Here is a 12,939-nt window from a genome sequence, read left to right on the forward strand (position 1 = left end):
GACTCACTTATACCAACTAGTCTTAGTATATTAGGTCATCACCGACCAATAGGAAAGAACCGCGTGTTGGCTGCAAGCATGGGCTCTAAGTTGCCCACTGAAGAGGATGAGCTGAATGATATGCATAGATGGTCTCCATACTGGCTTGTTGTCTTAATGATGATCTTAATAATTCTAATTTTTTCTTTATATTTTTTTGTTGTGGAAATGGTGATGTAAGCTCCTGGACCCTGCTGTGCGAATTTTGTTTCTGCTTCTGTGGGGCTTAATCAGAGGAATGGGACATTTTATAAAAAGCACCTCTCTGAATGCAGGACCATCAATGGCACCAAAAATGAGTCAAGGAATTTTATAAATAAAAAAAAAAAATTATGGAACTTATATAGGCTTCATGTAACTTTAATTTGATCGGTTTAAATCTTTTAATTCGGATGCACGAGTCTCTATCGGTTATGATTTTTGAATTAAAGATCTCATTCAACAAAGTAAAAATTAGATGTCACGAGACCACCCACAGGACCACAAACTCTTCCATTCTCTCCTGTCCTAATAATCTCATCTTCATGATTTAAGGTATTGTCTAGCTACAAGCATATATCAAGCTGGTCGTACATAAACAACTCTATAAGCTTATTTTCTCACCCTAGTTAAAAGTCTGTAGTTAACAATTAGATTTATATGGGATTGATAGTGCTCTCTTGTCGCATAGTTTCACCTATATAATGTTGACGGACTATCCATCAACACCATTTGATTAAATAAAATCGTATATTTAAGTCATATTAGTTTGATTGACAATCTAACAGCATAACTTATCAAAATTTATCCTAAACACGTATGTATGCATTCGTAATCATTTTGGATCTCCTATAACTAGTCTACTCCGTCTTATATTTGTTAATGTCCTCCTGGTTCACATTTTCAATGAAGTTTGTTTGCAAAACAAACACATTTAAAGACTTTGGACATCAATCTCTCTGATCCTGACCATTTCATTGACTTTGCTTGGCATTTCTTGGATGCATATTTCACGTAGCCTTTGTAGGCATGTCAACTTGAAAACAACTTGATCAATTGTCTCATTAAGGGGAAATTTTCAAGCCGCAGTCTTTGCCCGCTTCTGGTAGGAAATTAGTAGCACGCATATACCTGCTTATATTGACCACCCACACACACACACACGCATCAGTCATATTTTAGACTCATTTCGTCCACACATTGCGTATAAAATTAACCAGCTAATGATTTGCTCTCTGACTTTTATACTTAGCAAATGCGAAAACAAAAATGAAGAAGAAGATGACTTAATAGGTGGTGCTTATTGGTTGGTCGGCAGAACACATGAAATTTATTATAAATTTTAACCAACTTAGGGCATCTGGGTTTACCGACAAGATTCAAGAACATGGCATGGCCAACCCACATATTTATTTATTACTATTTCCTTTTTATTTTTTTGGCTTTGGTAGCCCATATCACATGTTCATCGTTATTACTCGGTCTTTGACTCTGAATATTGTTCTTCACGTTCATACATGCTCTCTATGTAGAACATTAGAGTAATTTTGGAGTTGGCGCTTTCGCGATGTACGTACACTCAATATGTGACTTTATTTTGGGAGTAATTTTTTAGTGTGATTGTAAGACTGTCGTTTTGTGTTATTGATATATTCATGTTATAACACGCGTATATCTATTAAAATTATCGTTCATATTATACTCTATGAATAAGAATAACATCACGTAACAATATTACATTAGAAAAAAAAAGACAATGAGCTCTCACATTAGATGCTATGCTACCACATTTGACATTCCCTTTATTACCACAATGTCACTGAGCAAGTGAGCAACACTTAATTAGTATTAATACACTTTAAGTAGCTCCAAAACGTGGTCGGTTAATTAAGTATTGGTAGGGCTAGACCATCCAATCCAATGGGCAATGTTTAATATGACTTCATAGTCCAATTCATTCATATTCATAGCATAGCATACCCCATGGACCGGGGATTTAGGATCCTCCTCTCAAGGACAAGACACAGACCGGAGGTAACGGTCACATAAAATATAGCCGTTGAGATGTGGTACCCATTTAAATATTCAATTCTTCCTGACAGTTCTCATCTATCATCTGCTGCCTTCCCCTCCTATATTGAATATTAAACAACCACATGAAAAGTTCTCTAGGAAGATTATCAATATTAAGCAAGATTAAAAAATTAATCACATTTCCGATTTACTTTTGCGTTTTTTTTTTCCTTTTTAAATAATTTCATCAGAGCAAAGCCCCACCTCCAGAATCATCAGGAGAGAGAGAGAGAGTAGATAAGAGACTGGATATTTATTTATAAATTTGTAATTTATTAATGGGCATTGCCACTTCGATGTGTTTTTGTTAGGGAAAGGGAGGGCTCTTAATCCAAGAAATGACAGCTCAAATCTACTGCCACTGCCCACTGCCCACTTTTTTTTTTTTTTTTTTTTTTTTAATTTTAATATAAATTTTTTAAAGGGTCAATCCAAATGCCCACTCAATTAATTAAGCTGGAATAAAACATTTTCTCAAATTTTATACACAAATTGATAAAATAGGTTAATGTGAGATTACTAAAATGACACAACAACTTGAAGATTGTTACAATGATGGTTTTTCTCAGCTCAGCTACCATCATAACAAGTATTTATATTAAAAGGAAGAAATATTTAAGACTAGAATTTCAGTTCTCAACCTCTAATCTAAACCGAATTTTTATCTTTTTATGTCGGTGTATAAGATAAGAAGCGGATATTGAACTCGTGACATGTAAGTTTTTCTCTTGCAATTCGAAATAACTCGAATAATATTATGTTGAATACTTTAAATAACTTGTATTCATGATTTCCTTTAATTTAACTTAATTATATATAATAAAAAATTATTTATTTGTACGGATTCTAGAATCCAATGAATTTCTGCAAAAACATTTCAATGATATCCCCTATTCCATACGCCAAAAACCCCCATGCCACGTGGAGAAAACCCATTACATGCTGACGCATTACCTCTTATCCCGCACCATTTTTTCTTCTTCTAAAACGGTCACACTACCTCTTTATCCGACGGCTCGCATTTCATCTCAAAACCCGCTCCTTCTTCTCCCCTATATATAAGCTCCCTCCTCAGCATTTCACCATTCACTAACTTCTTCATTTCTCACAGCTCTCAAATAAAACTCTCGCCGGAAAAGGTAATATTCCGACCAAGCCCCAAACTCAAACGCCAGAAAAATGTCGATGAGCTCGAGCAACACCTGGTTACTCTCTCTCAAGGTCGTTCTCATCTCCACCGGTTTGGTGTCCATGGCCGTGGCGCTAAAGCTCTCAGCTCCAGTGGTTTCGGACATCGTCGCTTCCCAAGTCCCTTCTCTCTGGAGCTCAGCACTCTCCTGGCTCAGACCTCCCTACCTCTACATCCTCATCAACTGCATCATCATCACAATCGTCGCCTCCTCCAAGCTCCATCCGAGACCCGAAGATTCGTCGCCGGAGATGATCACTGTCCCCGTGCCAGTGACTCCGGTGAAGATCTCCGGAGAAGTCGTGAGGACCGACTACGCGGCGTACGACGCCGTCATTTTGAACGAGTACGGTTACGATGCGAATGTGTTGCCGAAGGTTCCAGATTCATACGAATCGGCCGGTGGAGTGGTAGTGGAAGCCAGGATTTCGGAGGCGGCGGAGAATGAGAAGAAGGAGAAGAGCGATGATCGAGCGGCGGTGGACGGCGGCGATGAGGCCGTACGGGTATCGACGCCTGTACGGACGCGTTTGCAGAGGAAAGACTCTATGGAGTTTTGGTTGAACGAGAACGAGAAACCCCCCGTTTCTTCTAGATTTGGTCATAGAAAATCCGCCAGAGCTAGCCCTGAAGGTACCCTTCTCTCTGCGTACGACATGTCGTATGATTATTCCTTCGAATCGTTCTATTAGGTCCAAAAAATTTTGAATTTTTCAGATAGGAACAAGGAACTGAGAAACCGACTGGTCGGAGCACCACCTGTATTTTTTATTTTTAAATTTTCGTTATTATCGTTTAAATTCAAATTTGCTTGATAGTGCGAAAAGTCGAGATTGACCTCGGCTTATTGGAGGGGCAGGAGAGCAATTTTAAAAGATGAGGTCAAAATGGTAAATTAATAAGTGAATTTTTTTGTTTCGTTTTGTGGGAAATGCAGGTGGGAAATCGTTGGGAGTGGCGAAGCCGAAGCGGCAGGACACGCTTGAGAGCACGTGGAAGACGATAACGGAGGGGCGTTCGATGCCGTTAACGAGGCACCTGAAGAAGTCCGACACGTGGGACACGCACGTGCGGAGTATGGACCAGAACACGCCTCCCAAGTCCAAGATGAACAAGTCCGAGACGTTCCCGGACCAGAGCAGCGCAACCGTTAACTCGCCGTCGCTGCTGAGTCCGTCGACCGGCTCGGCTCGGCTCAGGAAGGAACCGTCGCTGAGTCAGGACGATTTGAACCGCCGAGTGGAGGCGTTCATCAAGAAGTTCAACGAGGAGATGAGGCTGCAGCGGCAGGAGTCGTTGAATCAGTACCAGGAGATGATTAGAAGTGGGGCCCGGGCTCCATTGGCTCATTAGTTTCAGTTTCAGTTATTTATCTCTTTTTTTCCTTTTTTCTGTTTTTGTTTATAATTTTAAACAAAAGCAAACAGAGGATTCGGCGGGCAATAGGCAATTGCCATATGTTTGTTGGGTAAAAAAACCTACGAAAGGGTGGTGAAAAATACAGGGATAGTGCACCCAATTTTTGTTGGGTCACAAATGATGTTTATAGTGAGTGTTAATTGCTAATATTATGTTAGATTCGCAGGAATTAGACCACATCATCAGATCAAATAAGTTGACTCCCTATACTAGATTTGTTTCGATAATCAGTTCGAATTAGAGCGATTCACATCACGTGTTTGTTCTAAGAGCTCCCACTTTATTTAATATGTGGTGTTTACGTGTTTGAGAGTTCATTCATAGATGTAAGAAAGTGTGTCAACTGGTTTTTCAGTATAGCCACATCAAAGCTATAAATTCCTCACCTCAGTTTGTTTAGTTCAACTAAAACCATTTCCTTTACACTTCTCTAATCCTTTCACCAACCGGCCAAGCAATTTCATAATGTAAGGCACAGAGGAGATGTGCAGGAAAGCTTTAGGATCATGTTAATATCATATATAATTTGCAAAGGCGGTGAAGTGACCAAAACCTGGCTAACCACAATAAATTCCAGCCGAAGTTTGGCCCTGCAGATGTGGCCAAAAGCCTTGGAAAAATGTTTTCGTTTTTCTGCTTCTGGATAAGCACTCAAGAAAAAAGTAAGCACACCTTCAAGTACTTCTTGTGGCTCTATCTTTTCTGAAGTGTTCACCACTTGAAAAACAAAAACAAAAAAAAAGTTGGAAATTTGGCTGCCTAGAAAATCATCCATTTTAAGACCGCAAGGCCTGTCGTCTACCTGAGCCCCTTGTCATACTTGCAAGAGATCAGTCCAGACTCCAACTATAAGATCACATCACCCTGCAGCTCTAAACGATTGATTCATGGAGCTAAAGACATCTCCTTATTTATTTGGCTCTGGCAGTATCTCATATAGTGCCAATAGCCCTAAAGCCAATATCTACCGATCCGATGGGCTTGCATTATACTTTATTGTTAGAAATTTGGTATCGTAGCTCATGCACATTGAATCTGACCGTTGATGTACTATGTGTCTCGCATGCACATATATATGTATTTTTCATGTTTAATATACTTGGTTCTTTACAAAAAATTTAATAATACACAAAATTCAGGTATTATACACATAATTTTGGCATATTATTGAATGATAATAATATATATTAAAAAAATTTAAATCTATAAAGTATATATATCGAAATTAGCAAATTAATGTATATAAAGTATAGACTAATGCAATTAGGAGGGTCCTTTTTTTTATATTTATTTTCTAATAAATAGTATAGCCGCCCGGCTATACTACAGTTCCTTATAAAAATAATATAGCCGGGCGGCTATACTACAGTTTCTTATTAAATAATAATATAGCCGCGCGGCTATATCTTTTTTATACGCGGGCACGGAGTCGCAAGTTTGGCGCTAGGCTGGTCCTTTATTTTCCAAATTATAGATTGTACAGCCGCGCGGCTATACTATAGATTTTGTTTAAATCGTATGGCCGTGCTCTGGGAACTTTTTTTTTTAAAATTTTTAAGCCGCCCGGATATACTCTAGATTTTTGAAAAAAAGAGTATAGCCGACCGGCTGTACGGCAGCCTTTTAAATTTAAATATTATAATGTATATTAGTATAGCAACACGACTATACTTTAATTTTTTATTATAAAAAACTAGTATAGCCGACAGGCTATACATTTTTTACACGTGGGCACCGAATCGCAAGTTGGGAGCTAGGCTGGTCCTCCGGTTTTTATTTTTATTTATTTATACATAGTACAGCCGCGCGGCTGTACACTAAAAAAGCTTGCCGGGCGGCTATACACTTCACATAAATAGTGTGATATTTGTTTTTAAAAATTGTTTTTCTCCGATTTTTCTTTATCTACAGTTTAGAGCATTATCCATTACTATTAGACCATTACTTGAGTATCTATTATACCTTTTTTATTTTTTACTTTTCCAGAGTTATTACACATATAAAGAATTTAGCATTTTCATATTTAATACTCATATTGTACATGCACATATGTATTTTTTTTTTAATGTTTAATGCACTTGATTTTTTTACAAAATTTTCAATAATACACAAAAAAATTCACGTATTATATGCATAATTTTTGTATCTTATTGAATAATAATAATATATATTAAAAAATTTAAATCTATAAATTATATATATCGAAACTAGCAAATTAATATATAAACTAATGTAACTAGAAGGATCCTTTTTAAGAAATAGTATAGCTGCGACGATACTCCTTTTAAATAGTATAGCTACGTTTTTTGATAAGTGGGCACCGAATCGCTAGTTTGGCACTAGGCGCTAGGCTCTAGGTGAGTCCTCTTTTTTTTTTTTTTTAGTAAATAGTATGGCTATTCTCGGGATTCTTTTAATGAAAAAAGTGTATACCACTCAGCTTTACTAGAGTCTTTTTATTTATTTATTTAAATTTATTTATAAAATAAATAGTATAGCCGCGCGGCTATAAGCTTTGCATTGATACTATGATCTTTATTTTAAAATTGTTTTGCCCCGATTTTTGTTTATCGATAAGAGTAGTTTAGAGCATTATCCATTACTATTAGGTCATTACCTGAGTATCTATTGTCTACTTTTGACTTTTTACTCGTATAAAAAATTTAGCATTGTCATATTTAATACTCGTATTGTACAAGAAATCCGTCCTCTTATTGCCATTATCTTAGAAGACACTTCGTTTCTGTTAAATGATGTCATTTCCAAGTCCTTACCAAACTGAGAGTTAGGGCTTCGTAACCTTATGTTCTCCTTGTCGATTTTTGCTTCAAGATTTCGAAGTCTTTTTATTTTTATTTTTTTATGTTGGGTCAATTAATTACCTCTTATTTTTCTGCATAGGACGGACTAATTCGAACTCAAAACGAAAATGTAGGGTTATAAAACGAAATCAATAGCAAAATGGTTCTTTATTTATACAAACATCACCATATTAATCCTCAAAACTGAAAACACGGGCAACTATAATACTTTCCTTAATGTTGGTTAACATAATTGGGTCAAGGATGAATCACTCGTTGATGGCCTTTCTTATAATTAGGTAAACCATTTTACTTTTTACAGATGTGCCTAATTTTTCAGAACCAAAATATTTAGGGCACAAGAGGATGAACAACGTTTCTATTGACCTCTCAACTTGAGTGGAAGTAAAAAATTTTGCTCCTAACTAATCAGAATGCTTTACAAGGATTCATGTCCTTTCACATATTCACCCTCGACAACTTTTGTACTTTAGTTTTTCAGATTTAACACATAACTAATACAATTTGAGAAAGCATTGCGTTATATAGAGAACCCATTAAATACATACTATGATATTAATTTAGATCTATTACATTCTGTACATGTGAAACTGTGAGTAAAAGCAATTGAAATAAGTATATCACAGTACTCTCTCGACGTGGTTCGATTTTATGTCATTAAGCAAATGCCTACATTGCCATTGTAACTGGGAAAAGCCTATCCAAGAAAGTATACACACCCCCTCCTAACAGAAGTGCACCACTGTAAAAACAACAAAATGAAACATGTTATTGAAAGCCGTGTAGGAACCTGTCATGTGGGTAACTTACATGTACTAAGAAGTTTCAAAGATTTGAAAAGGAGAAAGAAAGGGATTTAAGAATAACCTGATCGGGTTGATCCACGCCGAAAATTTGCGAAATGAAAGTAGGCTCTGCGTATATATATGGGTTTTGCTCAGCAAAAAGAAAAAGAAAAACTTTAAAGCAGAGTTCACTCTAATTAGGGTAATGCTACACTTACCACATTTTTATCCCACATTTCTATACCACGTGATGTGGCATGTCCATTATCCATATCATATGCCACATCAATTAAATCAATGAGGTATATTTTAATAAATAAATAAAAAGGTGTTAATAATCACATCAATTAGTTGATGTGGTATGTACATATCAACTGTCATATCATGTGGTATAAAATTGTGGTATAGAAATGTGGTAAGACCAGTATTATTCCTCTAATTAATCAAGACTTCGAAACAATCGCATCCACAGACACGAGTGCACAAGTATGATTTAAAGTTGCCAGCACTGTTAAAGTCTTGAAATCGTTTAATATGAGGCCAGTCACAGGCAAGCAGAGAACCACACAATAACAAAGAAATATGGTGGAAGCTTTCACTTGCTGTTCTGTTCTAACAGAATAACTTACAACTAACTAAAAAGTGATAGATTACATACCTGCAATGCTCCAGCAAAAGAAGCAGCAAGAAGTAGAGGAGCAACATAACCAGTTGTGTATGTCAAAAGTAAGCTGCCTCCTATAACTGGATTCTGAATAAAATTTGTTCTCTTGCATTAAACATTATTCGATGCCTATGTAAACCAATTAGGGAAAGGGAAAACTTGAGCTGGAAAGAACACTCAGAGCATCAACTTTGATAAATGACTCCCACAGCATCCATACACATGCAGTTTGAGTAAATTCTCTGCTCTTTTTTTTTCCTCTACTGTTTTGAATGCTTGCATGTTATGATACAACATGGATGATTCAAAAAAATTTCTATATATGAAATACTGGAGATGATTAACTGAGATCAATAAGCAAGAAATAGAGAGAGAGAGAGAGAGAGAGAGAGAGAGAGAGAGAGCCATTACAACATCCACAAATGTCAAACTACAGCTTTTTCTGTCAGATCTCTGAAGAAAACTAAAAGCTCAAAATGAATTCAAGAATATCAAAAATTTGAGTTTACCTTCGATGTAGCAACATATCCTAGCAGAGTGGCCAACACTGGCGTACTGCATGGTGAGGCAGCTAAAGCAAATGTAAGCCCAGCAAGATATGCTTGCACACCTAGCATGTGAAAGTTTATCAAAGTTGAAACTCATAAGATCATTCAGACAACCAGCTTTTATCTAAACCACAAAAACTCAAAAAATTAGGGTGGGTAGTTACTTGATGGGAAATTAGCAGCAGCAGCCCGGGGATCAAAATTGTTAAAAAATGAGGGGAGCTGTAGTTCAATTACCTACAATTTCAACCCATAAGATGATAGCATAAAAATGAGGAATAACATTAAATCAGAAAGAACTAGTCAATCAAAGTCTTCTAAAAGGTTAAATTAAACAATCAGACTTCGGAGGCATATCTCACAGATACAAAATGGAAATGATAAACATTGACTGGTGATAGATACTATCAAATAAAAGAAGCACACGCTGGGGAGAAAATGACGTTAGAACATAAATATATACCTCAAGGAGATTCAAGCCCATAACAATAGCTAAACCTGAAGCAGCCAAAGGTAACCCCTGCCCTGTCTGTCCATATGCCTTTCCAGCAAATGAGGCTCCTATGCCTAAGAGTGCAAGTGTAGTTGCCAATCCTAATGAGAAGGCAATTGAATTCCCAACAACCTGACCAAAAAAGGCACATTAACCTCATGCATGTGTCATTGAGAGAGAGAGAGAGAGAGAGAGAGAACCGATCATATAACTACACAAGTAACTTACAAAAGCAATCAAAAGTTGCACATAATGAAAAAAAATACAAGGAAATCTCGAAGGGAAGGTATATTGAATTACAGAAATCGATTCACCTGTACTTCTTGCTGCTACAAGGCAAGAAAGATAGAGGAACTAATTCAAGAAAGTCATTTGTGGACGGGAAGAGTACGACATATTCCAGGGACACATAAACAACACCTAGGACTTTACAGAAAAAAGACGAACAATGGAAATAAGAGAACTGGTTTAGCAAGTTATCACCTCTGCCTTGCTTTTCCCTGAGCCAAATGCTCCTGTATGATTTTAATCAATTCAAATCAGCATTACACATGATGTATACAAAAGAGTGAAAGTCATCACCCAAATACAAATCCCTTCGCCCATTTCTCCCCAAAGCCACAAGATAAAAGATATAAATTTTTACCTATGTAACCTAGTGTCAGTGGCAGAACGCTAAGAGTACAAGGAGAAAGGCTGGTCACAAGCCCAGCCCCAAAAATAACTGCCAAACTGTTAAGACGAATAAGCAATGAGAAGCAGCGTATATTCCAAGATGCTGAATAATAAAAAATACAAATGTGAATGAAGACAAGAATACAGGACTGAACCTAGAGAAACTGAGGGCAGATAACTGGTCTTGAACTGCCTCATTAGCTTCTTGTCCAGCAGAAAATAGGAAACCTCCAAACCATTCTCCAGGGCCACCATCAGCCAAGGTATAAAATGAAACAGCACCTTCCTGACTCGGAAAAGAATTCTAGTTCCTGAGATTGTATATGAGAAGTATAATTTGGATACAGATTTTAAAAGTAGCTTGACCCATACGCACAAATAGTTAATTTTTGGACCCTAAATCTAAAGCATTATCATCAAGCAGCAGTACTACAAAAACTATAAGAACTAAATAGCATAATGGAATTGAATTTTGAAAAAAAAATTAATTACTGAAAAGGTAAGAAGCCATCAGTACTTAAACACAAAACAAATTCTCACCAAAAATTTTCCCGTGCTTACAGCCTTCGCCATGTCTGCGAAGACCAAATTTGCCACTGAAACATAAAAGAATAAAAGATTATCATAGTTACAAGCAAGTTTATAGAGTTCATGTAATCACCCTAAATAAACTGAGAATCACAAGTTACAGAGAGAAACTGAGAGCTGTTAATGCAACTATGTACATGTATATTATCTAAATATGCAAGTCAATCATATTTAAACGGTATGATCAATTGCCAGAACCACAACTATACATGGAAGATTTCCTTACATTTTTCAAAACTATATACATCCACAATACAAAGGAATCGGAAAAGTTCCCCTTATATGTCTCAATCTTTGAAGTTACACCCATTCATTGTAGAATAGAGATATGAAAGTTTACTTCTTTGGGGAAAATAAAGAAAGAAAGAGGCAGTGAAAACAGAACGTACAGGTTTTTAAGCACAAGACAAAGGCTGTTAGCCTGTTACCTGCCATGGAATTTACGACTGTCTTAAATGGGAAGCTGCTGCTTGTATCACTCTTGGCCAATGATGCCAAATCTTGGCTAAGATCCTGAGGTGTAGAAGTAGAAGGTCCCTTTAGCATTCTGATGGGTACCATATATTTACCTTGAAGATAGAAATTTGAGAAACAATTGTGTTACAATATTATATATTAGTAACACCCACATGTATACCACTCTGATGAATCATAAGAGAGTTTAATCTTCAGGCCAACATAAATATTTATATAAAAAAAAAAAAAAAAACGAAAGAACCACAATTTACTCACCGTGACTACTTTTCCGGCCACCCTTGCAGCTTGAAATTGTGAAAGAATTAATTCCATAGCTGCCGCAATGGTTGATAGCCAAATTCATCTGCACAATTATAATAGAAAATCTCAAAAAATAGAACACAAAAATGAAACATTGAATGATACGTTTGGCCCCTGGGAAAATCTTTTAGCTTTATTTTCACAAGTGAGTGGCTTGAAGCCGAGAAATCTACAAGGTTTACCTCAACTTTTTGGATTTGCTTCGCAAAGCAAGCAAGCAAGCGATGGCAGCGAGTGAGATAACGGCAATGGTCAAAGGATGCTTGTCGAAATATCAAAGGGAGATACGGGCTTTAGTGGGCTCTTGTCATCTCAAGGCCATGCATATGTGTTTATTGGGCTCGCAGTAGGCAGTAGAGCCGAAAAGCTATGATGAGGAGTTTAGAGTGATGAGCTTATTTGAGGGGTTCAATCTTTCATCATTAACAAATGTGAGAAAATCAATGGACTTAAACATTTCAAATAATTTGAAGATGGAATTGAACTCCCCAAATCAAATAAGCTCCTCACTCTAAACTCTTTATTATTGTAGAAGCTCCCTGCAGTAGAGCAGACTATCAAACAAGGCCATGGGGGCAATGCAAGAGACAACTTGAGGCCCAATGATGGTTTTGATGTTCTGAATTTACAACTTGGGATTTAGGACCCTTCCAAATTAGTTTTTCCTTTTTTCATTTGCTTGTTGCCAAATTCTCAGATTGGTTGACGACATCCGTTTTCGGCATGAGTTTACATCCAATATTAGAAGATGGTCAAGTTTGAATTTTCCCTATTCGGCATTTCCCGTGGATAAAAAATACATTGACATTACTTTATGACCATGGATAAAATAATTCCCTTAATAATAGGAGATTCTTACACTGACATATGTAATTGTTAACAATATAA

The 12,939-nt window shown here is 36.7% G+C and overlaps 2 protein-coding genes across 5 annotated transcripts; one reads left to right on the top strand and one right to left on the bottom strand.

The window, feature by feature from the left end:
- The first annotated feature begins 3,173 nt into the window (after nt 1-3,173).
- Nucleotides 3,174-4,826, top strand: LOC103326272 (uncharacterized). The gene is made up of 2 exons (XM_008228482.2): nt 3,174-3,913; nt 4,218-4,826. Exons 1-2 carry the CDS (start codon nt 3,271-3,273, stop codon nt 4,631-4,633), a joined length of 1,059 nt encoding a protein of 352 aa, XP_008226704.1. The 5' UTR covers nt 3,174-3,270; the 3' UTR covers nt 4,634-4,826.
- Nucleotides 4,827-8,024: 3,198 nt separating this feature from the next.
- On the bottom strand, nt 8,025-12,379 carry CCDA (cytochrome c biogenesis protein family). Of its 4 annotated transcripts, none has more exons than XM_016792855.2 (13): nt 12,234-12,378; nt 12,007-12,094; nt 11,703-11,787; nt 11,227-11,282; nt 10,842-10,972; nt 10,658-10,743; nt 10,495-10,526; nt 9,982-10,143; nt 9,683-9,755; nt 9,480-9,580; nt 8,965-9,057; nt 8,389-8,435; nt 8,025-8,263 (listed from the first exon to the last, which is right to left on the bottom strand). In XM_016792855.2, exons 2-13 carry the CDS (start codon nt 12,061-12,063, stop codon nt 8,191-8,193), a joined length of 996 nt encoding a protein of 331 aa, XP_016648341.1. In that variant the 5' UTR covers nt 12,064-12,094; nt 12,234-12,378; the 3' UTR covers nt 8,025-8,190. The 4 variants fall into 4 exon arrangements, 3 of the variants coding, with proteins under 3 accessions (XP_016648341.1, XP_008226705.2, XP_088904198.1); XM_008228483.3 differs by having other exon boundaries at nt 11,703-11,843; nt 12,234-12,376; XR_016125112.1 differs by lacking the exon at nt 8,025-8,263 and having other exon boundaries at nt 8,383-8,435; nt 8,965-9,050; nt 11,703-11,843; nt 12,234-12,379.
- Between the last annotated feature and the right edge of the window lie 560 nt (nt 12,380-12,939).

Source organism: Prunus mume, linkage group LG3 (assembly GCF_029339155.1).
Source record: "Prunus mume cultivar Tortuosa linkage group LG3, ASM2933915v1, whole genome shotgun sequence".
NCBI classification, from domain to species: Eukaryota; Viridiplantae; Streptophyta; class Magnoliopsida; order Rosales; family Rosaceae; genus Prunus; species Prunus mume.

Coding starts and splice junctions, on each gene's coding strand:
- LOC103326272 (XM_008228482.2), top strand. CDS start 3,271: ATGTCGATGAGCTCGAGCAACACCTGGTTACTCTCTCTCAAGGTCGTT. Junction 3,914..4,217: donor CGCCAGAGCTAGCCCTGAAG/GTACCCTTCTCT, acceptor TGGGAAATGCAG/GTGGGAAATCGTTGGGAGTG.
- CCDA (XM_008228483.3), bottom strand. CDS start 12,094: ATGAATTTGGCTATCAACCATTGCGGCAGCTATGGAATTAATTCTTTC. Junction 11,844..12,006: donor TGGCCGGAAAAGTAGTCACG/GTGAGTAAATTG, acceptor TCTATCTTCAAG/GTAAATATATGGTACCCATC. Junction 9,581..9,682: donor TGCTGCTAATTTCCCATCAA/GTAACTACCCAC, acceptor TTCACATGCTAG/GTGTGCAAGCATATCTTGCT.